Raw genomic sequence first — 24,635 nt, forward strand, 5'->3', positions numbered from 1 at the left:
TGCTGATGAAACAGGGAAGGAAAGGTGCAATTCCTACATCAACTATTAATTCAACAGATGTTTACCCCACACCCACCCTGAGCCGGACTCGTTCCAGGAACCGCCTGAGTCCTTGTCACTCATGTGAGCTCTCGGGATGTTGCGTGAAGACAGACCACACTACACAGAGGATCTTGGAGGCGGCCTTGAGCAGACCTAAGTTTTGAATCCTGGACAAGCCCTTCACCTCCGGGAGCATATGGGTCTCCTATGTGCCAGGCCACTGTTCCTGGCAGGGATGAGACCCGCTCCAGTTACGGAGGCAGTGCATGCAGTCTGACAGGCGGCATCAGAAACACCATGAGAATCTTCTCCATAATGCGTGGGGACGTCGGGTCCGCACCTGCACCCTGGACACGTGGCCTTTGAAACGTCTACACAGAAGGCTCAGGAGAGCATTTGGGCAGGATCACCAGGCCCCGCCTCGAAGGGGGCGGGGCCGGTCGGGAGCGCGCGCCTGGGCCAGTCCCGCGAGACCTCACCCACCAGGCGCGGCTTGCGTTGCCCGGGCGACGGCGCCCGGGCGCGCAGGCGCAGTGCGGGCGTGCCCGCCCCCGCCGCCGCCGCCGCCGCCGCCGCCGCGCCTTCCCCTTTAAGCCCCAGCCGGTCGCGTCGCCGCTTCATGAATGGAGCCCACGTGACCAAACATCATGTGACGTCTGTGGAGCGGCGGCGGCGGCGGCGGCGGCGGCGGCGGAGGAGGAGGAGGAGGATCTGGAGCCCCAAGCCTGGTCCGGCCCGGCCTTCCCAGCGCGCTCGGCCCGGCCCGCGCAGGCGGCGAGCCCCGACTCTGGGCCCGGAGCCCCAGCGCGGCCAGCCCCGCGCGGCCTCGGAGCGCCCGCCCCGCCCCGCCCCGGCCTCGGCCCGCCGGGCCCGCAGTGTGGTGGGTGAGTGCGGCGGCGGCCGGGCCGGGGCCGGGGCCGGGGCCGGGGCCGGGGCCGGGGCCGGGGGCCGGGGCCGAGCGGGGGGCGAGTGGGTGCTCCGGTCCGGGGGCGGGTGCTCGCGGGGCCGCTGCTCCTTCCGGCGGCCTGTGGTGGCGTGGTCCGGGTGCTCCGGGCTTTGGGTCTGCCCTGTGCCCTGCTGGCGGCCCATGCCTCGATTTCCCCACCGGTCCGGAGCGGCTCCTGGTCCCTCCGCCGGGGGTGCTGGGGTGGGCGCGCGGGCCCGCAGGGGCGGGGCGGGGCGTGCGCTGGTCTTGCTCGGTGAAGCCGGGGAGTCCTGGAGGGAGGGACGGCCGGGGTGGCGGGAGGAAAGGGTGGGGTCGAGCGGGGCGCCCAGGGCTCCGTGGAAGAGCTCGGCGGCCCCAGCCTGAGCTGCTGATTCATCAGGTGTCTGTGTCAACGCCTCCCAGGCGCGGGGTCCTCGGCTGGCTAGGGGAAGGAAGCGGCACGTGGGGGGGTGGGCTGGGAAGACCCTGCCCGCTCCGGCTTCGCTCCGTCTTCGCTCCGTCACACGCTTGCCAGAGCCCAGAAGGAGACTTGCTGAGTCATCAGCATGAGGTCACTCGATGCTCGTCCTGATGCCTGGGGGGATTAGAGCTAGGGGCCTGAGAGGCCGGGAAACAGGGGTAAGAGGGAAACCGTGGGGAGTGAGAAGGGGCCAGGCCCCGGGCTGGGGCGCCTGCTTAAGTTTGGGCTGATGTGGGAGTTTAGGGTAGGGTATGGTGGGTGAGTAGTAAATGGAGAGGTCACGGTGCAGGTTATCCCGGGGTAGAGGGTGAAGCCTCTGGCCTGTCCATCCCCTCCCAGGCAGGCTCTTCTCAGGCTGCTGGTCCCTGACCCGCCTCTGGGACAGCTCCCCAAACTGGGAAATAGTTCTGAGTGAGAAGAGGGGAGGAGCTTAGGGGGGCCGTGCTTGCGGGCTGGGAAGTAGGCTTTCCCTATGACTGGTCTGGTTGGCCAGGCTGGGAAGTCTCCCGGTGGGAAGAGGCTGAGGCAGTGGGAGAAGGAGGGGTGCCTGTACTAGAGTCCTGGGTGACAGTGGACAGGGCAGAGGGCGAGTAGGCGCAGCTCTACCTGGAAATTGCAAATGAGAGGAGGCAGCAGGACTTAGACTCTGATCAGGGGAGCGAGGTGTCTGGTGAGCAGGCTGTGGCTCTCTTCGCAGCCTGGCCTTGGGGTCCGGGTTGAGGCTGCGGGTGGTGGTAACTTTCAGGGCGCCCAGCAGGTGGACTGGTGTGGATAGCATGGGTTGAAGAATCCCAATCACCCCCAAAGTTGTTCCACTTGAGGTTGGGGCGCAGTATTGTGCAGGTTAGCAAAGAACGTGGCCCTGATGGGTGTCAGGCCAGGTGGTAGGGAATCCTGGGGAGTGACAGCCTCAAGGTGGTGTGGCTTGAGCCACTTTTCCTGGGTGTGTGAATGGTTCCTGGTCTTCAGGGGTGGGGGAGTGTTTCGTCTAGACCAGAGCTGACCCTTCTTGCCCATGCGTTCATGGCTAGGTAAGGCTGACCTTGTAGTTTGTCCTCAGGCATTCCCTTCCCTCTCCCCCATTCCTGAGCTTATAGATGCCAGATGTTTTAACACTTCAGCTGATCTTTTGGCTGGAATTTTATGCTCCAGGAAAATGCAGATTCCTGGAGGGATGTTTCTTCAAATCTTCTCAGCTACTTATGCTTTGGTGGAAATTAAGTTTTAGACTTTTTTCAGAGGGCTTCTGGAGGAGGTGGGTCTAAAGGGCAGGGTGGGAGTGTAGCGGGTTAGGTGGGGGCGCCAGAGTGACCAAGGCCACATCTGCCTTGGCTTGGGAGGTTTGGCCACTGGGGTTTGCAGGACAGGAGAAGGAGCAGGGGCGGGCTGGCCTCTTGTCTACTGTCCATGCCCTGGAGTTTGGGCCCAGGGGAAGGGGATGGAGTTCTTTCCCCTTTCCGGCTGGCTCTCACGTTGAGTGGGTGGCCCTGGGTACCTTGGTGGATCGGTGCCCTTGGAGCCACCCATGCCTTCTCCACAAAATGTGCTCAGCCTCAGGGGGAGCAGAGGCGGGAGGAGAGCTGAGGGTTCTCCTTGATCCGGTCTCTGGGATCCCCTCCCTCTGGTTTCTAGAGGTGCCCTGAGCCATCAATCCCAGCCCATGCCCAAAAGCTGTCTCTGTCCCATCAGTGTGTGTCCCCAGGTAGTGGAGACAAGGCCAGGAGGCTGGAAGCATGGGCTTTGCTGAGACCCACCCCTCCCCCACCTGAACACAAACACACCTTTGATTAGGAGGCGATTGGCTTCACTTGTGCTGAGTTCAGGGCTTCTGTGGAGGGTGAAATCTGCCGAGGAGGCACTTTTCAGCTCCCAGCCGCCACGCTCGGCACTTTTCTGTGTGACCTCTTCAGGAAGTCACCGTGTGCTCAGCATTCGTGGGGTGGAGGGAGGATGGCGGGTGGGAAAAGCTGGTGCCAGGGCTTTTCCTTTGGACTGACAGTGGCAGGACCAGTGCAGTGACACTGTACCTGCACCTGAGGTTGGGGGAGCTCCTCCAGCTCTGCCTTGAGGACTTGACTCCCGGGGTAGGCTTGAGGCCCTGAGGACCTTCTGGCCTCCAGCTCCTCTGCCCCATCCTCTGCTCTGGAAGGACAGTGGGGCTGGAGCCTCGGGGCATGGCTGTGGGGAGGCGTCTCTGGCCCCCTTGCCTGCAGCCTCACATCCTGGTACAGGGCTGGGTGAGGAGGGGTCTCTACCCTGAGTGAGTGTTTGCCTCCACCTCCCCAGCCATACTTTAGTGACCTGATAGGGCCGAGAAGACCCCGCAGCCCCAAATTGCCTGAGTGCTTGTAGCTTCTCCAGGAGCGCACCACAGTGCTTGTTGGGCCTCCGTTTACCTCCCTGCATCTAACCTGGAAGGTCATGGAGGGAGTGGGGGGGCAGAGGGGGTCCAGCTGAGCCAGGAATCCCAGGACTAGGTGGGTAAAAATGTCCTTGGCAGGGCTGCGGAAAAGATGACCAAGTGGGTGGGAGGGGGGCCTCAGGTTTTTGTTCCTTGCCCTGTGGGTGCGGACCCTGAGCAGGGAGCCAGAGAGTAGTCAGTGGCCAGAGAGGGCTGAGCAGGCCGCTGGGGGGTCGATTGTGGGCACTCTTGTGCAATACCCTGGATGGGGTGGGGCAGAGTACAAAAGGCTGCAACCCAAAGCCACAGGATGGTTACTCCATCAGCAGCAGAGGTGGACAGAGAGGACGAAGGGGCCCAGGGCCCGGCTTCTCCGGCTGGAGTGTCTGCCACCAGTAGGTTTGGGGAACTCCCACCAGTGTTAAAGACAGAGTCAGAGCTGATTGGACAGCTCCGTTTGCTGCTCTTCAAAGTGAGCAGTCTGGGAGAATTGGCACTCTCCTGCATCCTCCCCTCTGCCCGAGTCCCCAGTGGGGACGCCCAGTGAGCCTTCATGGGAGCAGGGCTTTGCCCCAGGCCAGCTTAGGGGAGGTATAGCCCTAGAGTACACACTCACAGGGGCGCTGGCCCCGGGCCTCACCTGCTGTTGGCCAGGCTGGCCTTCGTTGCCCCAGCAGCTTGCTGCTGCCAGTCCCCTGGAGCTGTGTTGGCGGGCGGCCTTGGGGAGTGCCAGGCTGGTGAGAGAGCGGGAGCGATGTGCTGAGTCAGCATGACTCGCCGGGAGCCGTGCTCTGGGGCGCACTGGGGTTATTTTTAAAGCTCCTGGCTTCCTTCTAGGCTGGCCCCTCCCTCATCCTTCTAATCTCTCCCCGGCCCCTTTTCTTGCCTCTGCCTCCCTAATAGCCCTTCAGTTCCCCTTCCCCCATCAGACCCTCCTGGTCTCCCCCCTGGTTCCCTAGGGGCAGGGCGGACAGGGAGCAGCCCAGCTTGGGAGAGGCGAGGCTGAAGGGCGGTCCTTGAGGCCAGGTATCAGGGGAATGGGCAGGCAAGGGGTGAGGCTGGGGACTGGGTGCCTTCCCCTGAGCGGGCAGAGGGTGTAAGGGGGCTCAGGGCTCTGTGTGGACTGGGGAGGGGAAGGGTCTCCAGGGTCCTGACCTGCGCTCCCTGTCTCACAGAGTGCCTGCTTGCTGTGCCCTCGGGTTATGACGACCCCCAATAAAGGAAACAAGGCCTTGAAGGTGAGCAGATAGGGTGGGCAGTGTCTCAGGGCTGGGGTGGCACAGGGGCAGACTGCCCCCACTTGGCCTGTGACCTCGTGCGCTATGCCCTCCCCAGGTGAAGCGGGAGCCGGGAGAGAATGGCACCAGCCTGACAGATGAGGAGCTGGTGACCATGTCAGTGCGGGAGCTGAACCAGCACCTGCGGGGCCTGTCCAAGGAGGAGATCATCCAGCTGAAGCAGCGCCGGCGCACGCTCAAGAACCGCGGCTATGCCGCCAGCTGCCGCGTGAAGCGGGTGACCCAGAAGGAGGAGCTGGAGAAGCAGAAGGCAGAGCTGCAGCAGGAGGTGGAGAAGCTGGCCTCGGAGAACGCCAGCATGAAGCTGGAGCTCGATGCCCTGCGCTCCAAGTACGAGGCCCTGCAGAACTTCGCCAGGACCGTGGCCCGAAGCCCTGTGGCGCCAGCTCGGGGTCCCCTTGCTGCTGGCTTGGGGCCCCTCGTCCCCGGCAAGGTGGCCGCCACCAGCGTCATCACGATAGTAAAGTCCAAGACGGACGCCCGGTCGTAGGGACGCGCTTGCCCAGGCGGGTCTGCAAGGGGCCAGTAGGCGCATGGCAAATTCAGCAGCCCTGTCCCCCTTTCCCTCCCTCCTCGTCTTCCTCTTCTCTTCTTTTCCTCCTCTCCTACCTCCTCCCTTCCCTGCAAAGCACAACCTGCACCCCAGGGGCGCCGGGCTGAGCCCCTTTGATCTCGTCGTCGTCATCGTGTGTTTTGTACATTGGGATTGGTCAGTTTGGTGGTGACGTGGGGTCGCCCCCGCCCCCTTTGTACCACGGGCAGGTGGGCTTGGAGTCCAGAGTCGGCCTGTGGGAGTGGACAGAGAGAAAGATTGACCGGGTGCTCTGGGGCACATGTGTCCCTGAGCAGGGAGGGCTGCCGGGCAGGAGAGAGGCTGTTCTCGCTGCAGAATGGCCCACAGGCTCTGACAGCCGCCAGGCTAGCGGGGGGCCGGGCAATTCACTCTCAGCTCGACCTGCAGACATAGACGGGCACTGCTCTGCAGAGTAGGCTGTCCCTGAGGGCCCTGGACAGGCGCGCCACCAGTCTGGCGCTGGGGGGATGGGGTGTCGTGTGGCTGTGGGCCGGGGGCCTTGGCACTCACACCTGACGTGTTGCACTGAACAAGACCAAATCACTGGTTGTGAGCGTACGTGAAGGGTGTGTCCAGTGTCCTGCGATGGGTCCCGTGTCACTGTTTACATGACCTATTTGTGTGGTTACATAGCCCTTTATTTAAAAGAGAGAAGTTCCTTTTACGAAGTTATTAAATTATATGTTTAAAAGCTAAAGAAAAAAAAAGCTGCAGAGTATTTATAAAACTGTCTTTTTAAAAAAAAAAAAAAAGCGAGAACATTTGACCGTATAAACAGAAAAGGGAAGAAAGTATAATAGAAACTTTGCTAGTTTAAAAAAAGAAAAAAAAATCCTTTCTTGTAAACTTACAGACAAGTCTTTGTGGCTGTTGGAGTTTAGTTTTTATATACACAGAGTTATCAGACGTTATTTATAAAACTTAGTTAAAAAAAAGACAAAAAAAAAGCCAAGCCGTGAGCGACCAGAAGGCGCGTCCTGACGTCCTCTTTGCTATCTCTTTTGCAATTGTACCGAAAGTGACTTACTCCTTTGCCCTTCCTGCTTCCGTCTCTTGCCGGTGCCGTGGTGTTGTCTGTGCCTGGTGAGGTCTTGTGCAGCGTCACGTGCTGGTGCTTCTGGTGACCTTTGACCTGTGGGTGTCACTTCTTGTGTCTGTTCTCCCGTGTTTGTTTTTTGGATTTGGTTGTGGTTTTGCTTCTGCTGGCTTGTCAGGCCTGGGCTGTAGTGCCAGGCTGCGCCTGCTCCAGTGGAGCTTGGGGTGTCTGTGCCTCCAGCCCAGCCTCTTCTGCTTTGGTGCCCACCCCGAGCCCCGGGGAGGTCAGATGCAGGGCTCTGCCACACCCCTCTGCTGACCCTTGGCTTCGCATGTGTGTCTCAGGCTTGGGCTGATCCAGTGGCAGGGTAGGTGAAACTGGGGGTCATCCTGGACCCCCATCCCGCCCCCTCACTACTTCCTTGCCCACCGTCTCTGGCCCTGGGTGGGGGCTTGCAGGGACCAAGGAGTCACTGTGGGTGCCCACCAGGCCAGGGCCAAGCTGCCCCCGACTGTCTTCCTTCTGGCCTCCAGTCAATGTGTTTGGGCTCCAGCCACCAATCTGGGGTTTGTTCCGGTGGGTTTTGTGTAGGCCTCAGCAGGGGAACCCCAGGGGCCCGCGGCTCACTTATCCCAGAACTGTTTCCATGCTGCGGGACGGTGCTTCCCAGGCAGAACCAGGTGGTTTCGGGGCCCACCTGGGGCAGCCCCTTCTCCTTGCCTGAGGGCCTGGGGGTCTCCACCAGTGCCAGACAAGGGCTACGGTCTCCAGGGCCAGGTCCTGTCGCCCCTCTCCCCCTGAACATGCTGGCAGCTCTTGGCTATGGGCCTTCTTTCAACTCCCTTTGGGGTCTGTGTCTTCCAGGGATCCACTGCTCGGCTTGTGGAGGTGCTTCCCCGGGGCTGAGCCCACCTCCCCGTCCTAGCCACTCGGTGAGGCAGCCAAGTCTCCCAGACTTGGCTCAGGCAGCTGCTCGTAGGCATGTGATGGGGCTGCCTGTGGTGCCTGCCCCCCAAGAGGCTACTGCCCTGGCTCTGGCCGTGTGGGGCTTGGCTACTCCTTGGGGTTGCTGGTTGGCTTCTCTGGGGGCCCTGAACCCCTGAAAAAGCACAGACAAGTGGGCTAATGAAAAGAAAAAACAGTGCGGCCAGGCAGGGTTTAACCTTGTGGACAGGAGAATCTTCATCCCAGAGTTTACAGTGTGCCTGTGGGATAGGAGGGGGGATGTGCTGTCAACTTCTGTTGTCTTGATGGGCTGATCTTGGCCCTAGATATTCAGAGACATTCCTGGCTGTACCCAGGTTGGCCTGCAATGGAGATTTTGACCATTGACTCTGAATCACTTAGTGGCTTCCTTTGCCTCCCTGCAGTCTGGCTTTGTCTACCTAAGGTCCAGACGAGAGTAGTTGATGTTTCTTGTAGCAGCAAGTTGGAATCACATCATAAGAATCCCTAAAGAGAGATCATGCCCTGTCCTGGACAGGGGGAGGGACAGGCTCCCCATGTCCAAGTACGGTCCCCACTTTTATCCTGGCTGGGAGGTGGTCCTCCATCTCTGTGCACCCCTGCCATGCTGTAGACCTAGAGAGAGGAGGGTTTGAGGGTGGGCATGTGCTGAACAGAAATTGCAGGTCCTTGGTTTGGTTTACAGACGCTTCTGGAGTTAGTGAAGCTATACTTCCTTTCTAGGTTTTTGGATTTGGAGCAACTGTTCCTTGGGTCTGGGGGAGCATCCTGCTCCCATCAAGCCAGTCTCTCGGGGCTGCTCTGCCCCTTCTCCCATTCTCTTTGGTTATTGACAGTAGATCCTGTGTCCACATGTGACTGTTTGGCGTCTTTCTGATTCTCGTTAATTCGTTTTCCCTACTGTGAGCGTGTTGTGTTCTCTCTCCTCAACTTTTTGACACAGCGAATTGAGGGCTTTGGCCGAGGCCAAGTCTCCCAAACTTGTCCGCTAAGTAAACCATAATGTGCACCTTCCTTCACACCTTGCCCTTGCCCAACTCCTCCCTATCCCAACATGGACACTCAGATTTCAGAGGAGAACCCTTTGAGAACAGGTCAGCTCCTGCCCAGAGTATGGCCCCAGAGAGCCCACCCCATGGCTCTTGGCTGCTGCTCCAGGTGGCACTGCGTTTGTGCAGGTGAGAAGTTGTGGCTGCTGTGTGGTGTGCTGGTTTCTGCCGGGTGCCAGGCCTCCCTGGAGGCTTTTCTACTCTTGGTCCAGGCTTCAGGTCTGGGCACAACCCTGATCAGCAGCAGCAGCCTTGATGGTCAGTGGCTGGGCCCACGGCTCTGATCAGCTGCAGCCTGCTTTGGGATGGGTGGTCGAGCCCCATCTTGTCCCTGCGACTTCCCTCTCTGGGGTGGCCGGTTGGCCAAAGCTTCCGTCCACAGCTGGGAAGCCACAGCCTGCAACACTGTTTCCGCTCTAGGATCTTTTAAGTTACTTTTTTAGGCTGTGGTTTGGTGAAAGGAACCAACACATTAACGATTTTTTTCCCCAGAAGCCACTGAATAATTCTTGCTGGCCGGTTTTCACCTTTCTTTTGGCTGCCTGGTTTTGAAGCAGATGGGAAGAGGCAGGGGTGTGCCCTCGAGACTGATGGCTTGTCCTGCTCTGGCCTGTGTGTCCTGAGCATGTGCTGTACCTGTTGGACCAGTCGCACACATTTCCACCCCACTCTGCAGCAGCAGCCTTGGTACGTGGGTGTCCCTTCAGTCTGAGCTGGAGTGTAGGAGAGCTCGTCCCCGATGACCTGTGAAAGGGGACCCCTCTAACAGCCTCATGTCCCAGCCCCACCCTTCCCCACATCCCCTCAATCTGAAGCCTTTAACCAAATGGGAGTGGGTACAGAAAGCCTTCTCCTGGCATCTTAGGGCAGCAGGACAAGGGCTGTCCAGTGTGTCCAGCTCTGCTGCTTTCCTGGCGCTGAGAGGTGGGCAGAGCAGAGTTGATCAGACCCTGCCTGCCCTGCCTAGGGCTGAAGACAGGAGGTGGGGGTACGCTGGGATCTGCCGGGGTGGGCGGGGGGTTGTTGAAGATCCAGGTGGGGAGGGGCCCTACTGGAGCACTCTGGCTGACCTGGGTGGCGGTGGCCTCGCGCCCTCCCTGCCCTGTGCAGTATTTATTGCTAAATTATTGTCCAGGAGGGGCGGCACTGGGCCGGGCCCCGGGTATTTATTGCTGTACATAGTGTATGTTTGTGATATATAAGGTTTTCTTTATTTTGTATATGATCAATAAACACCTTTTAAAGAGACTGGCAGGTGCTTCCTTGGGGCGACGCAAGGGCGGGGCGGAAGGGCGGGGCGGGCCTCGTGCGCATGTGTCGGCGCGCGGCCTGCCGGGAGGCGGAAGCGGAAGCGCGAGTCTCCCCGGGAGTGATGGCCGCCGGGGGTCTGAGCCGGTCGGAGCGCAAGGCGGCGGAGCGGGTCCGGAGGCTGCGGGAGGAGCAGCAGAGGGAGCGCCTCCGCCAGGTACGGCGTTGCCCGCCCCGCGCCGCGCCCCCAGTCCGCGCCGCCCTCACCGCCCACCCCGCGCCCGCAGGTGTCGCGCATCCTAAGGAAGGCGGCGGCCGAGCGCAGCGCGGAGGAGGGCCGGCTCCTGGCCGAGAGCGAGGACCTGGTGACCGAGCTGCAGGGCCGGAGCAGGCGGCGCGAGGGCCTGAAGCGGCGGCAGGAGGAGGCGAGTCCGGGGTGCGGGCGGGCCGGGCGGGGGCCGGGGCGCGGGCGGGCCGGGGCCGGCTCACGACCGGCCTCGGCGTCTCGGCAGGTGTGCGACGACCCGGAGGAGCTGCGGAGGAAAGTCCGGGAGCTGGCTAGCGCCGTCCGCAACGCCAAGCACCTGGTCGTCTACACGGGCGCGGGGATCAGCACGGTAAGGAGACGAGGCGGGGACGGCCGCGCCCCGGGTCGGCTCCCAGGTTGTGCGAAACATGGACCGCCGGGGGCGGGCGGGGGGCGCCCCCTTCTGGGTGTCGGACCCCAGCACCGAACACCGTATTCTGTTAAGCAACAGTACCGATTCGCAAAAGCTCGCCTTAAAAGCACCTCTTGAGGGTCTTTCTTTTTTTAGAGAAACTCAGAATGACTCTACTTGGAACTTAGCTAAGTAAATAAACATTCTTAAATGCTTTAATTTTGTATTGTACCCAGTTAGAGACAGTAAAGGAAGAGAGATAAAAACGGGATGTAATAGTTTGGTGCTTGTCCCAAGGTTATATGGGCAGAGCTAAGCCCCAAACTACCTTCTGATTCCCCATTCATTGTGTGTCCTGAATGTTGAAGTAAGGTAAGTGGAATACAAGGCAGTATGCATTAGAGTGCACCAGGTAAGGAAGAGAAATGTTTTGGCTTTTGATAAGTTTTATCAGGAAGCTACCTGGGTGGTAGAATGTGACTAGTTTTGACAGTGTGGATAGCACGTTGTTTAATTGCTGGGTGCAAGTTGAGTGTGATCTACATGTAGGTCCAGCAGAGGTGAATAGCAAGGATTTCTGTGGAGAGGTCCGTAGGTGATGATAATAAACCATATAAAAGAATGACTGTAATGTGAAGCTGGCTGTGCTAGGCTGCTAGAATAGAAATCCAGATATGCCCTCTGTGGTCTCTGAGAGCTGGGAAACCCATCTGGTTGTTTTTCTGTGAGAGGTGGCATTGAGTCTGGGCCTTGAAGGGTGAGTAAGATTTTACAGACACTTACGAAGTAAGACACTCCATACAGGGATGACTGAAGAAGCCCAGTAGCGAGAATGTGTGAGGTATGTTAACTGCTTTAACTTATCAACACCTGGAGCCCTGGCACATGTGAACTCTTGTCATTAGATTATGTAAAAGCAGTAATACCACCTTTTAAAGAACTGTAAGCAGTTACTAAAGCCACATGCTGTTCATTAATTTGCTCTGAGTGTTACTGTTTAAGGTTCCCTTTTTCCATGTGAGTCAGACCCACTGGTCAGGTGGGCATTTTTCTGAGCTTTAGCAGCAGGGACGAGACAGGGCTCCCTACAAGGGAGGTCACTCACACCTCAGGAAGCACAGGGCACCTTGATCCTGGCACACTCTCTGTTTTCTTCTCTCGGGGTGGCTCTGTTTCACTGGATTGGGAACTTGGGAAATTCAGTAATGTTTATCTCATTGAAGAGGTTGGTCTGTGTGAAGGTAGGCCAGGAAACACTTCCAGCATCAGGATGTGAGAACGTGGAGGGAGGCGTGCAGTGAGCCTAACCAGTCCTCTCTCTCAGTATGAGGACAGACATGGCCACAGAGTCCAGTCTGTACTACAAGCTAGAGAGGCTCCCAGGGCGGGCAGGGCTCCTTAGAGCCTAGAAGGATGAGCTGGACCAGGTTTGGGTGCAGGGGTCCTGGCAGAGGGAAGGAGCCACAGGGGGTGCACTCCATCTGGGAGGACAGGTTAGACTAGGAAATGCTCAGCCTGAGGAATGAATTGAGGCCAGTCTGTGGGCCAGCACTTCTCAAAGTGCTGGGAGAAATTATTGGGAATTCTGCCAGTGCCTACGGTGATGTCTTTTCACTGGGCTTATCTCCTTTCTGAACCTGCAGGCAGCTTCTATCCCAGATTACCGGGGTCCTAATGGAGTGTGGACGCTGCTTCAGAAAGGAAGAAGCATTAGGTAAGCAGCTTAGCACAGCCTTCCCACCTAGTTGAGCAGGGACCTGACCTTGAAGCTCTCCTCACCTTCATTTCCCTTCTACCTGGCAGTGCTGCTGACCTGAGTGAGGCTGAGCCGACCCTCACCCACATGAGCATCGCCTGCTTACACGAGCAGAAGCTGGTAAGAGCCCAGGGTGGCTGGTGTACAGCCATCCTTCGGTATCCCCCTTGGATACCAAAAGCTGAGGGTGCTCAAGTCCCTTGTATAAAATGGCGTAGTGTTTGTATATAACCTGCACACCTCCCCCCCATACTTTATTATTTACTTATTTATTTATTTTTAAAATAAATTTATTTTATTTATTTTATTTTTGGCTGCGTTGGGTCTTCGTTGCTGCGAGCGGGCTTTTCTCTAGTTGCGACGACCAGGGGCTACTCTTCGTTGTGGTGCGTGGGCTTCTCACTGCGGTGGCTTCTCTTGTTGCGGGGTTCAGGCTCTAGGCGCGCAGGCTCAGAAGTTGTGGCGCACAGGCTTAGTGGCTCTGCGGCATGTGGGATCTTCCCGGACCAGGGCTCGAACCCACGTCCCCTGCATTGGCAGGCGGATTCTTAACCACTCGCCACCAGGGAAGTCCTCCCCACCCGCATACTTTAAATCATCTCTGAATTACTTGTAATACCTAATAAAATGTTAGTGCTACTTAAACCGGTATAAATACAATGTAAATGCTACACAGATACTTGCCAGCGTGTGGCAAATTCAAGTTTTGCTTTTTGGAACTTTCTGGATTTTTTTTTCCCCGAATATTTTTGGTCTTTGGTTGGTTGAATCTGCGGATATAGAACCGTCGGGTACGGAGGGCTGATTGTACTCACTGGGTCCACGGCGAGGACCGGGAGGGCCACCTTGGTGCCCAGGTGACAACTGCATCCTACTTCCATCAGCCAGTGGACCCTGTGATGAGTGCCCACCAAGCAGTTTAGATTCCTGGTTTGAGCCTACCTCTACTCCTCCCGTGTTTCCTCTCCAAGAGTAGAGGACCGCCTCTCTGCTGAATCATCACATAGAGGGTCCACACAGGCCCAGAGCTCGTGAGGGTAGCCCCTTCCCCTTGTGTTTCTCTTGCATTTTTCCCACAGACCTCAGGAGCCACCTAGATACAGGGGAGGCTAGTAGGAAACCTCTGGAGATCCTCTGCTAAGCACCTGCAACCGAGTGGGGAAGGGGTCGAGCCTCCTGGGCCTCCAAGGACCTGAAGCATGATGACCCAAGAGAGCATCAGTTTGGGCCCCAAGCTCCTTTCCAGCCAAGAGGGGGCAGTGCAAACATTTGCCCTCCTGGGGGCTCCTAGGGCTTCTGAGTCGTTGGGGGCGGGCCCAGTGCCCTCCCCACCGGAGCCTCCTGAGTCCTGCTGGGACCAGCCTGCTGCCCTGGGTTTGCCTTCGATGCTTTGTGCAGGGTCGGAGTTGCCGCTGGTTTGGGGGCTCTGGGGCGGGCAGGGCTCGGTATGGTTTCACTCCTGAGTGCTGCTTCCCCCCTTCCTCCTACTGACTGCCGCTGTCGCCCTTCCAGGTGCAGCACGTGGTGTCTCAGAACTGTGACGGGCTCCACCTGCGGAGCGGGCTGCCTCGCACAGCCATGTCGGAGCTCCACGGGAACATGTATATCGAAGTGAGCGGTCCCTCTGGGACTCGGGGGCCTGGGCAGGCCAGTGGCTCCTGCTCACAGGGCCCTACTCTCCTCAGGTCTGCACAGCCTGCACTCCCAACAGGGAGTATGTGCGGGTGTTTGATGTGACGGAGCGCACTGCCCTGCACCGACACCAGACCGGCCGCACCTGCCACAAGTGCGGGGCCCAGCTCCGGGACACCATCGTGCACTTTGGGGAGAGGGGGACACTGGGACAGCCTCTGAACTGGGAGGCGGCCACCCAGGCTGCCAGCAGAGCAGACACAATCCTGTGCTTAGGCTCCAGCTTAAAGGTATGCGAATGGCACCGTGGATGGGAACAGGGGTGAGCCTGCCCGCAGCTGGCCAGCTCAGCCTTAGACCCCAGCTTCCTGTAGCCTCCTTCCCTGGTGTGTGTGTGTGTGTGTGTGGTCTGTCTGTCCATCCGTCCATTCCCGCAGGTTCTAAAGAAATATCCACACCTCTGGTGCATGACCAAGCCCCCCAGCCGGCGGCCCAAGCTCTACATTGTGAACTTGCAGGTAACTCAGGTGCTCAGAGGTGCCTCCTTAGACCCGGGCCTTAGGAGAGCCAGCAATCCCTGGGACATTTATGTCCCACACTAATGCACCACGGAGGTCTGGCTGAGTAGGGGCCAAGGCCAGCAGGCCATTGGGAAGGAGTGAGGTGCTGTCCTCACTTACCTTCTCCTGTCCCCAGTGGACCCCGAAGGATGACTGGGCTGCCCTGAAGCTGCACGGAAAGTGTGATGATGTCATGCGGCTCCTCATGGATGAGCTGGGCCTGGAGATCCCCCGCTACAGCAGGTGAGGGGGCACAGGCACATCCCCCGCTTCCCTGCCCCTGTGTGGATGGGTTGTGTCTGTTGTCTTTTGTGAGCTGGGTGTAGAGAAAGCTCTGAGCTGTGGCAGATGGCATCAGAGGCGTGACTGCAGTGTGGTGGCCTCTGCAGGGACCAGCCCAGCATTGGCTGAGGTGTCCTGGCTGGCGTGATTCCTGCGGGGAGAGGGAATCTGCCAGGGTACGCCTGGATGTCCCCCTTCACCTCAGGCAGCCTGGACGGGAAGGTGCCTTGAAGGGATGTGCTCTCAGCAACTCTGCTCATCAGGATCTGGGTGCACTTGGCTTGGGGAGCTGGAATACTTTGGGGAAGCTTAAACAAATTGTGCCTTAATACAGAATTTGTGATAATTTAGACGTGGTGTGTGTATTGAGTGAAAAGTTTACACTTTCTTTCTCTGTGAATTTTCAGGGTCTTATAGGGGAAATCAATAACTTCTTTTAATCAAAGGGTTCGAGAATTAAGGATCCCTTCACCTTCTGGGCCTGGCAATTCTTGTATGTTATGTTCGTGGTGTTCTGTAATGTGGGCCTATTGTGTACTGTACTTTTTTTTTTTTTTCCACATTAACTTAGCTCATTTTCTTTATCAGTGCTTATCTGTATATTAAGTTTATGATATGTGGTTCTACATCTCAGTCAGACACATGATCTCTTCACGGTGTAGTGTTTAGGCCGCGTCTCCCTAGTCAGCTTCCCTCCCATCAAGTCCTACAGTCTGGGAAGGGGAAGAGGGTCTGGTCTACCTGTCCCTGGCCGTACAAGTGAAAGGTGGGGCCCAGAGTTGGCTAGTGACTCACCCCTCCTGGGGCTACTGCCGCCCTACCCCATGTGTGCACAGCCCCCTCAATCACCGACGAGGACTGAGTTCTGCAGAGGCTGGGCTAGTCTGGGTGCTGGCCTTTGAGTTACTCGCGGAGCTTAGCCCTCTCACAGATGTTCTGGAGCTACCACTGAGCAAAGCCCAGCCAAGGTTAAGACGTGGGAGGGACGCAGGGTAACCTCAGTCAGCTTTCCCGTCCTGGGGCGGGTTGTGATTGTGAGGGGCTCCCAAGCACGCCTGACCCAGCTTTCCCTTTGCGTAGGTGGCAGGACCCCATCTTCTCACTGGCCACTCCCCTGCGTACGGGTGAAGAAGGCAGCCACAGTCGCAAGTCGCTGTGCAGAAGTCGAGAAGAACCTGGGCCTGGGGACCGGGGTGCACCACTTAGCTCAGCCCCTGTCCTGGGCGGCTGGTTTGGCAGGGGCTGCACCAAACGCACAAAAAGGAAGAAAGCAACGTAACCTGGTGCTTGACCGAGAACAATGATGGCACTTTGCAAATGGCCGGGACTCTTGTTCAGGGGCAAGTGGCACTGTTAAGGCCAGGACTGCCCCTGGAATTCTCTGGGGGTGACATTTTCACCCTGACATGTTTAGCCATTTGTCCTTGTGGAAAGCTCCCTTGCACTGCTGTGGTTGCCCCCCGCATGGGCCTAATGATGGAAGACACCTCGCCTAAGCAGCCTCTTCTAAAGAGGTGGCAGTCACACCCTCTGTGAAAACAGGACTCGGGTTATTTCACACCTGGCCAGCTAAGAGGAAGCACACGGCTGCCTTACCTCATTCACTAGGCTAGTCTCAGGGGCCTCAACTCTTATTTCTACCACTTCTTACTAAAAATGTTAAATTTATAGAAGCCTTTTTCTGTATTGGGTATGCTGCAAAGGAGTGGTTTTTGAGCCTTGGCTCTCAGCAGGCCTTTTTATTCTTATTAAAACTCTCTGCACTGTCTTCCTCGTGTCACCGAGTGACTGACTGTCTTTTTGAAGCGGTGGGTGGGAGCGGGCGCCCGGCGAGACTCCTGGAGGGGCGGATGCGCCCCACGTGGTCCTGCCCCAACCGCTGCTCCAGGTGGGAGCTGAGGGCTGGTGGGCGCAGGCCATTGGCCGGGAGCGGAGGGGCGGGGCCCGGCCCGGGCGGGGCTCGCCATTGGCAGCGCGGGGGGGTGAGGGGGCGGGGCTCCGCGCGCGGGGCGGGGCGGCGCTCGCCATTGGCCGTGAGAGGCGGGTGAGGCCCGCGTGACGGCGCGTGCGTGCGCGAGCTGCGGCGGCTGGGAGTGGGGAGCCGGCCGTGCTGCGCCGCCGGTTCGGGGTCATGATCCGGAACGGGCACGGCGAGGCAGGCGGCGCCGAGCGGCCGGGCCCAGGGGGCAGGCGCGCCGTGCGGGTGTGGTGCGACGGCTGGTGAGCGCGGCGGGGGGCGGGGGGCGCGGGCGGGGCCGCGGTGACAGCTGTGGCCGCCTTCAACGGGGTCGGGCGGCCGGCTAGCGCGGGTCGGGCGGCGCCTCGGCCGCGTAGGACGCCTCGAACCCGGGCCGCCGCGGGCAGCGCGGTTGAGGGTTGCTGGAGTCTTTCTGCGGATCCCTACATGAGCGCCTTCCCCGGACGCTCCTTCTCTCACGTTTGCCTTTAAGCCGGAGACCCAGCCAGGCGGTCCCACCTGCCTAACTTGTGCACGATAGTGGCCAAAGTTGCGTGTCTAACCTTGATGACTTTAATCATTTCGGTGCCCTAGGAGATCTCTTTCTCCGAAGGAGCCGTGCACCCAAAATGTCTTCCCAGAGTTCTCCCTGTCCGGCTCGCAGCTTGCCGGCACAAAACCAGGAAGGTTCTCCTAGGTATCTGGGCAAGCGTCAGCGCAGGCATTGCCCGATCTGCGTAAGACCCTAGTGAAGCCCCCAGGCTCCTGGGTCCATCTGAGGAGGGCTACAATGCCCAACTGTCCTCTCTTCTGGCAAGCCAGACAGCTGGAGTGGTGTTGAGATAGGTTTGAGGCTGTCAGCAGACAGGAAGAAAGTGAACCTCTAGTGATAACTTGACGTCTTGGTTGCTTCCTCAGACCTTATTTGATGGAAGCAGAGAAAGAAAAACATCTGGGCCAGCCCAGGGCTTCAGCGGCCAGCAAGCGGGGCTGCCATACTCCTGGGCCTGCACCTGAGTCACCTTGTGGAGGGGGCGTGGCTTCCTGTCCGTTGACTCTGACCTTGGCCCTGACCAGGCCTGGCCCCTGCTCCAGCAGGCCACAGCCACAGGCCACAGTGACTGGGATACAGCCTGGACCCAGGTCCACCCTGCATTCTGTGCCGTGCACCCTCCTTCTGCCCAGCCTGTCCAGTGGGCACAAGGGCCTGCCAGGCTCCTGAATTTGGACTTCCCTCTTCCCTTAGCCCAGGTCCAGAGCCCTGTGCCCCACTGGCTTGTCTGCTGGGGCCTGATGTGCTGGGGTGGGGCTAGCAGGTGGCACTGAGTAGAATGGTTTTGTACACCTGGGTCACCTGGAGAAGCAGGGACAGCTCCACCTACTCAGAGGGCAATACAAGGCTGGGAAGAAGTAGAGTGAGCATGAGGGCCCACCTCAGGGCCCACAGAGAAGTGGAGGTCCCCCCCGCCACACATGGCAACCCGAGTGGAGCTGTGGTGCTGTGTGTGGCCTTCAGCTGAGAGTTCACTCTTAACCAGGCCTGGATTTGAGGATGAAAGCTCTAGAACCAGGCGATAGGGAGGTGGTTGTTGGCCCCAGAGAGCAAAGCCTCACTGAGTTTCCAGAGGCCTTGGGGAGCAGGCAGGATTTCTAAAGCCAGCAACTGTCCTTGTTCATTGGCTGGACTTTGTTTCGTGTTGGCCCCCGGGACTGTCTGGCTGTTTCACGGTAGTACAGAGCCCAGTCCACCCCAGAACTAACATTGGTTTCTATTACGTCTCAAAGGGACTGCCCGTGACAGTTTGCATTTGGGAAGGGGAGGGGCTGAGGGCAGAGTGCTGTCCCAGGTGTGGAGAGCAGGGGCTGTTCTGTGCACTCACCAGCCCTCAGGTCCGCCAGGCCTTGTCCCCGGGCACAGCCGTGCTCGCTCAGTCTGACCTTGAGCCCAGGGATCAGTAATGTGGAGAGCTGAGCACCCTGCCCCTCTGAAAGCCCAGGCCCAGCCGGACCCTGGGAGCAGTTCCCCATGGTGGCTTCTCAGAGGGCTTCTTAAGGACACTGCAGAGGAGCAAGACTGCACCCCCAACACTGGGATGACGGCCCTGCCCTCTTCACAGCTATGACATGGTACATTATGGCCACTCCAACCAGCTGCGCCAGGCACGGGCCATGGGTGACCACCTCATCGTGGGTGTACACACTGACGGTAAGCCGGGCTGCCAGGCCCACCCTCCTCCCCCACGCCCATGACAGACGCCACAGGTCCCCGTGGTGGGTAGGGCCAGGCCCAGCCGTCCTCCCCAGAAGTGCAGCTCCACAGGCTCGCCCCAACCCCAGCCCAGGCCGAGCCATCCAGAGCTTTCCCGTCTTGCATCCTGTCATGAGCTTGGGGGGCAGGGGTGGTCCAGTGGATCGGTCCAGGTATGCCGCCCACTTCCTACCCCCTTCCTGGTTCCCAAGGCCTTTGAGGACAGAGCACCCAGCCATCAAAGGGAACCCCGGACCGTACCTGGAACTCTGGTTGGCTGGGGGTGAGGGGCATGCAGTTACCCAGCAAGTGTGTCCGCAGCGCCTGTACCGGCTCACAGAGGACAGAGCAGGGCTGCTCCTTGTGGTCCTGCCTCGTGGGCTGAGGGCCCGATGAGAGACAGCCTCCCACCGTGAGCCCTCATGTGGCCGCAGACCCTGCTCAGTTCTGGGAGGGGACTTCTGAGGAGGGGCCAGTGATCCTGTGGCCAGCCTTCCAGGGGTCACCCACCTTGTCCTTTGCCCTCTTCTCTCTCCCTAGAGGAGATCGCCAAGCACAAGGGGCCCCCGGTGTTTACTCAGAAGGAAAGGTACAAGATGGTGCAGGCCATCAAGTGGGTGGACGAGGTGGTGCCAGCAGCCCCCTATGTCACCACGCTGGAGACGCTGGACAAGTACAGCTGCGACTTCTGCGTCCACGGCAGTGAGTGGGCAGAGCAGAGCCCCCGGGGCAGGGGACTTGGGCAGCTCCAGACCTGACCATCAGAGGGTGTCCGGAGGTGCCGGCCTCCTCACACTTTGGGGAGCGCAGAGCCCCTTGAGGGTCTGAGGAAGCTCTGGGTCCTTCCCCAGAAAGGAGCGCACTCACACCAGGGCAGGCCTGGAGTGGGGGTGTGGGCCTGGAGGTTTTCATGGCTTTGGGTTAAGATCCTTGTTCTCGTGTGCGTGTCACCCCTTAGATGACATCACGCTGACTGTAGATGGCCGGGACACCTACGAGGAAGTGAAGCAGGCTGGGAGGTACAGGTAAGCTCTACTTGCTGAGTGCCCCGCTTTTCGAGGAGCGGGGCACCCAGCTCCCATCGAGCTCCTTCTGCCTGTAAGGGCAGCGTCCAGGACACGGCCTGTTTCTCGTGGCCTGGACTGGAGCTGGGGGTGCCATACATCTGCACCGCCCAGTACGGTAGCCACTGGCCATGGGCGGCTGCTAAGCAGGGGAAACGTGGGGTATGACTGGGGAGCTGGCTTATATTTGAGTTACTTTAATTGAAAAGGCCAGTGTGGCCAGCGGCTTGAGTGAGGCAGTGAAGCCTGGGGTTCCCTTGGCAGGGAGTGTGTAGTGAGGCAGGACCTGGGCGTCAGTGGACAGAACAGGACCAGAGCCACCCCTGTATGGCCTGCTCACCCCGACACTGCGAACTTGAGGCTTGGTGACAGCGTTCTTCTGTCCAGTCATTTCCTTTGGTTGATAAAATTTCAGTGGTCCCTCCACTCTCCTGGTCTTGGTTTTTTGTTGTGGCTGAGAGTAGCGAGGAGACGCCCGGGTCTGTGCACAGTATGGCTGGGGGCTGGACCACGGTAGACTCAGCCACAAGCAGAGTTGCCCTTAGGTGGGGCAAATTAGGTGCCCGTAGGAGGTGCAGCCTTGCAGGTGTGTCCCAGGATGAGCGCCCCAACCCCACCTCTTTTCCCAGAGAATGCAAGCGCACCCAGGGGGTGTCCACCACAGACCTCGTTGGCCGCATGCTGCTCGTGACCAAGGCCCATCACAGCAGCCAGGTGAGTCTTTGGGGGCCAGAGCGGAATCCCCGAGGTCCCAGGGCTGGGAGGGAGGGATCGCCTGCCCCACCCTTGCCCCTCAGTGGGCACTAGGACAGCAAGCTTCGGTGTCCTGGGGTTGGTTGCATCTGGAGGGCAAGGCCCCTCAACCCCCTGCCCTTCCGTGTAGGAGATGTCCTCCGAGTACCGGGAGTACGCAGACAGCTTTGGCAAGGTGAGTGTCGCCTGTGCTGTCCGGGCCGCTGCCCAACCCCCAGGCCACCCCTGGGGAAAGGCTGGCCTGGAGCCTTGCCCTCTACCCTGCTCCCTGCTTTCTGGACACTGACCGGGTACTGACCGCCAGTCTTGCTGGCTGGCCGGTCCCAGCGGCCACTACGTGGAGGAGGAGTGAGGACTGCCCCTGAACGAGGGGTCTCTAACCAGGTGGCCTGGTCCTCTCTCCCTCTGTAGCTCTCTCACCCGACACCCTCCAGGGAGACACTTTCCTCAGGAGGCTCCTCCCGGGTGACCAGACGGTGGCCTCAGGGTGCCAGGTCCCCACGAGGGCCGTGTCCGCTGGCCTCTTCCTAGAGGGTTCGTTGCCAGGCCAAGGTGGTGTTGGCTGCAGCGCCTGCTGTGGCCGTGGGGCAGAACCCCAGTCCCACCGGCCATAGCAGCCCCGCCCAGCCTGGTCGTGGTGTGAACCAGGCACCTGCCAGCCAGGCATCCCTGCCTGAGATGTCTGCCTGGAAACAACAGCAGAGCGACAAGCGAGTGGCAGGCTGTGGCTAGGGGTTTGGAGTCCCGGCCTATAGCCCCCATACCTGCCCCCGCCATCTCACACCTGTGCCTCCCAGAGCAGACTGACAGGCGGATGCGGGCAGGCCCAAGGATGGGCACAGGCAAGGGACGTGCCTGCGAGGCCTCTGTCGCTGACCAGGTTGTTCTCGGCTTACAGTGTCCTGGGGGGCGGAACCCTTGGACGGGGGTGTCCCAGTTTTTACAGACATCCCAGAAGATCATCCAGTTTGCTTCGGGGAAGGAGCCCCAGCCAGGGGAGACGGTCATTTACGTGGCTGGTGCTTTTGACCTGTTCCGTATCCTCTGGGACTGTGGGGGGGGTTGTCCCTGCCCCAGGCCTTTTCTGTGCGCTTCCACATCTGCCCCAGTGGGCTGTGGGGCCTAGAGGGGCCTCCTTGACTCTCGAAGGCCCAGGATTGGGGTGGGGTGCAGGGGCACCGCTATCAGCATGGAGAGGCATGAGCAGGTGGGTGGGAAGGTACCTGTCCGAGCCCCTGCTTCTGTGGGTGGCCGCTCCTCGTTGGTTCCTCGATCCTTAACCTGGGCGCAGACATCGGGCACGTGGACTTCCTGGAGAAGGTACATGGCCTGGCGGAGAGGCCCTACGTCATCGCCGGCTTGCACTTTGACCAGGTCTCACCCCGGGCAGCCGATAGCGTGGGGGCTCTGAAGGGGCTCCTAGGGTTGGGGTTGGGCACAGGCGAGGCAGAGGTGGCAAGCTTGGGCCTCTTCCCAGGGAGAAGCCCAGGGAGAGCCTCCCATCCAGGGCTTCCCCACACTGGCAGATGCCCCACGAGGGATTGTTCGGAGGGAGCACGGCCTCACTCCCACCCCAGCCCACCCCCGAGGTCACCAGCTGACCCAACCTTGCTCTGGCTCTAGGAGGTCAACCACTACAAGGGGAAGAACTACCCTATCATGAACCTGCATGAGCGGACCCTGAGCGTGCTGGCCTGCCGGGTGAGTGCAGGCGGGCAGGTGGGCAGGCCCAGTGGCGTCTCTTTCCCAGGCTGGAGCTGCTCCTCCCCAGGACCCTCCCCGGGGTACAGGAGTCTGGGGCCTCACCATGCTGCCTCTCAGCCCCTACCCTGCAGCCTGGTGAGGCCCATCTAACCAGCTGTGCTCCCTTTCCGCCCAGTATGTGTCCGAAGTGGTGATTGGGGCCCCGTACTCTGTCACAGCAGAGCTCCTGGATCACTTCAAGGTGAGGACGGAGCTCCTGGCGGGCGGCTTCCAGGGAGGGTCTTGACTGAGTGGGGCCAGGCCAGCTCTCTGAGCCCAGGCTGCTTCCCTGGAGAGGGCCTTCTGGGGGCAGGGGACCATGGGGGGAGATGCTGGGAGGGCTCCCTGACCCCCGCCTCCTCCCCAGGTGGACCTGGTGTGTCATGGGAAGACGGAAATCGTGCCTGACAAGGATGGCTCCAACCCATATGAGGTGGGTCATGCTGGGCCCTCGACAGACATGAGGTGGCCACTGTCTGATGCTTCCCAGCCACCTGACGCCCCCGCACCTCATCATGCCTGTCTGGGAAATGGGCGGGGTGACAGCTGCCACGCTGATGGCCTCACGGCTTAAGGAGGCAGGTCGCTAATGGGTGGGAATAACTGCCCCCACCATAGTGGGGTGGGAACTCTCTGAGCCAGGGCAGCAGGGCAGTCTCCTTGGGGTCCAAAGGAGGGCTCTCACCTTCTCCTCCTCCTGGCCTCCAGGAGCCCAAAAGAAGGGGTATTTTCTGTCAGATCGACAGTGGGAATGACCTCACCACGGATCTCATTGTCCAGCGCATCATCAAGAACAGGTGAGTTTCAGCCAGGCTGCTGGGGGCACGGGGAGCCGCTGAGGCCTGGGTCTGGGTGCACCACTCACCCCCACCTGGCCCCCAGGCTGGAGTACGAGGCCCGGAACCAGAAGAAGGAGGCCAAGGAGCTGGCCTTCCTGGAGGCCATGAGTCAGCAGGAGGCACGGCCCGAGAGGGAGAGTGACTGTGACTTCTGACCAGAGGGGAGAGGTCGCCAAGGGCCCTCCGAGTGCTGGCCCTGTCCCAGCCCTGCCTCGAGAGCTTGGCTCGGTTTTTAACGAAGCTGCGGTGCCCTCCTTTCCAACCACCCGGCCGTGGAAGGGCTGGTGTGGAGGACACTGCCTTTCACCCTGCCCGTGAGGTGTCCGTCTTGCAGCAGGCCCTCCTGCCCTTCCTGCCGAGCTGCACAGTGAGGGGATCCAGCACAGTGGAGCAGCCCAACAGGCAGGATGAGCAGGGGGCACCTTCAACAGAGGGGTGCCACCCTGCATGCCAGGGAAGGCCCAGTTTCCATCCTTCCAGCTCCGCTGCTGCTCCCCATTCTGCCCCCAGGAAGCTCCTGCAGACCCTGGATGCCCCCCACTGCCCAGCTCGAGGCGGTGGCCTTCCTGCCCGCCCGGCCTCCGTGGGAGCCAGCTTCAGGGAGCAGTGACCCAGGGGCTCGCCCCCTTTCCTCCTCAGAGTGCAGACCATGCCGCTTCCCACGTGAGCGGCCTCTGCCCTGCAGTGTGTCCCTGGTGCCCCGGGATCTAACGCCCGGACGCTGCGCCCCCTGCTTCCCGGGCCAGCCTCCCCACAGACTGTTCTCGGTTTTGTACCTGACCAGCTGGTGTGCAACCGAATAAACCTGCTGGGAGGTGCTCTGCCTCAGGCTCTCCACCCTGCAGGGCAGGACCAGGAAACCCACCACCTTGGCCCTGCTCCCCACTGCCCACCCAGCAAGGAGGGGGGCAGCAGGCAGCATGATGGCAGCAAGGAACCCCCCAGATCTGGGCCCCCAGGCACCTCCAGCTGCCTCCCACGTGGCAGGCGACAAAAAAAGAGGGGAGGGAGGCAAGGACCAACAGAGTACCTTTGGCCCCAGGGTCTGTCATGGGGAAAATGAGAGGCTGACACCCCGCAGCCCACATGATGTCGCGTGGGCTACCCTGGGCTACCTGATCC

General features: G+C 59.9%; 3 protein-coding genes across 9 annotated transcripts; all 3 read left to right on the forward strand.

Moving 5' to 3' along the window:
• Positions 1-731: 731 nt before the first annotated feature.
• MAFG (MAF bZIP transcription factor G) lies at positions 732-9,773 on the forward strand. 3 transcript variants are annotated; one of them, XM_061176017.1, is made up of 3 exons: positions 732-926; positions 5,025-5,087; positions 5,185-9,773. In XM_061176017.1, exons 2-3 carry the CDS (start codon positions 5,052-5,054, stop codon positions 5,635-5,637), a joined length of 489 nt encoding a protein of 162 aa, XP_061032000.1. In that variant the 5' UTR covers positions 732-926; positions 5,025-5,051; the 3' UTR covers positions 5,638-9,773. The 3 variants fall into 3 exon arrangements, with proteins under 3 accessions (XP_061032000.1, XP_061032002.1, XP_061032001.1); XM_061176019.1 differs by having other exon boundaries at positions 732-922; XM_061176018.1 differs by lacking the exon at positions 732-926 and adding an exon at positions 4,058-4,244.
• Positions 9,774-10,118: 345 nt separating this feature from the next.
• SIRT7 (sirtuin 7) lies at positions 10,119-16,677 on the forward strand. 4 transcript variants are annotated; one of them, XR_009698175.1, is made up of 11 exons: positions 10,119-10,237; positions 10,308-10,445; positions 10,533-10,637; positions 12,323-12,393; positions 12,483-12,555; positions 13,948-14,046; positions 14,121-14,357; positions 14,442-14,585; positions 14,764-14,870; positions 15,317-15,402; positions 15,990-16,078. XR_009698175.1 is itself a non-coding variant. In XM_061174747.1 (10 exons), the coding sequence occupies exons 1-10, from the start codon at positions 10,145-10,147 to the stop codon at positions 16,186-16,188; spliced, it is 1,266 nt and encodes a 421-aa protein (XP_061030730.1). In that variant the 5' UTR covers positions 10,119-10,144; the 3' UTR covers positions 16,189-16,677. The 4 variants fall into 4 exon arrangements, 3 of the variants coding, with proteins under 3 accessions (XP_061030730.1, XP_061030731.1, XP_061030732.1); XM_061174747.1 differs by lacking the exon at positions 15,317-15,402 and having other exon boundaries at positions 15,990-16,677; XM_061174748.1 differs by lacking the exon at positions 15,317-15,402 and having other exon boundaries at positions 14,505-14,585; positions 15,990-16,677.
• Positions 16,678-16,968: 291 nt separating this feature from the next.
• Positions 16,969-24,331, forward strand: PCYT2 (phosphate cytidylyltransferase 2, ethanolamine). Of its 2 annotated transcripts, XM_061176530.1 has the most exons (14): positions 16,981-17,129; positions 18,984-19,072; positions 19,655-19,816; positions 20,073-20,139; positions 20,808-20,892; positions 21,062-21,106; positions 21,343-21,396; positions 21,830-21,968; positions 22,223-22,305; positions 22,555-22,632; positions 22,811-22,876; positions 23,042-23,107; positions 23,383-23,471; positions 23,557-24,331. In XM_061176530.1, exons 1-14 carry the CDS (start codon positions 17,041-17,043, stop codon positions 23,666-23,668), a joined length of 1,224 nt encoding a protein of 407 aa, XP_061032513.1. In that variant the 5' UTR covers positions 16,981-17,040; the 3' UTR covers positions 23,669-24,331. The 2 variants fall into 2 exon arrangements, with proteins under 2 accessions (XP_061032512.1, XP_061032513.1); XM_061176529.1 differs by lacking the exon at positions 21,343-21,396 and having other exon boundaries at positions 16,969-17,129.
• The last annotated feature ends 304 nt before the right edge of the window (positions 24,332-24,635 follow it).

This window comes from Eubalaena glacialis, chromosome 19 (assembly GCF_028564815.1).
Source record: "Eubalaena glacialis isolate mEubGla1 chromosome 19, mEubGla1.1.hap2.+ XY, whole genome shotgun sequence".
NCBI classification, from domain to species: domain Eukaryota; kingdom Metazoa; phylum Chordata; class Mammalia; order Artiodactyla; family Balaenidae; genus Eubalaena; species Eubalaena glacialis.

Bases quoted from the DNA above. Each gene is read 5' to 3' on its own strand.
- MAFG (XM_061176017.1), top strand. From the start codon at position 5,052: ATGACGACCCCCAATAAAGGAAACAAGGCCTTGAAG. The intron at 5,088-5,184 runs GTGAGCAGATAG...TGCCCTCCCCAG, and splicing joins AAGGAAACAAGGCCTTGAAG to GTGAAGCGGGAGCCGGGAGA.
- SIRT7 (XM_061174747.1), top strand. From the start codon at position 10,145: ATGGCCGCCGGGGGTCTGAGCCGGTCGGAGCGCAAGGCGGCGGAGCGG. The intron at 14,047-14,120 runs GTGAGCGGTCCC...TACTCTCCTCAG, and splicing joins ACGGGAACATGTATATCGAA to GTCTGCACAGCCTGCACTCC. The intron at 14,871-15,989 runs GTGAGGGGGCAC...CCCTTTGCGTAG, and splicing joins GAGATCCCCCGCTACAGCAG to GTGGCAGGACCCCATCTTCT.
- PCYT2 (XM_061176530.1), top strand. From the start codon at position 17,041: ATGATCCGGAACGGGCACGGCGAGGCAGGCGGCGCCGAGCGGCCGGGC. The intron at 20,893-21,061 runs GTGAGTCTTTGG...CCTTCCGTGTAG, and splicing joins AGGCCCATCACAGCAGCCAG to GAGATGTCCTCCGAGTACCG. The intron at 22,877-23,041 runs GTGAGGACGGAG...CCTCCTCCCCAG, and splicing joins AGCTCCTGGATCACTTCAAG to GTGGACCTGGTGTGTCATGG.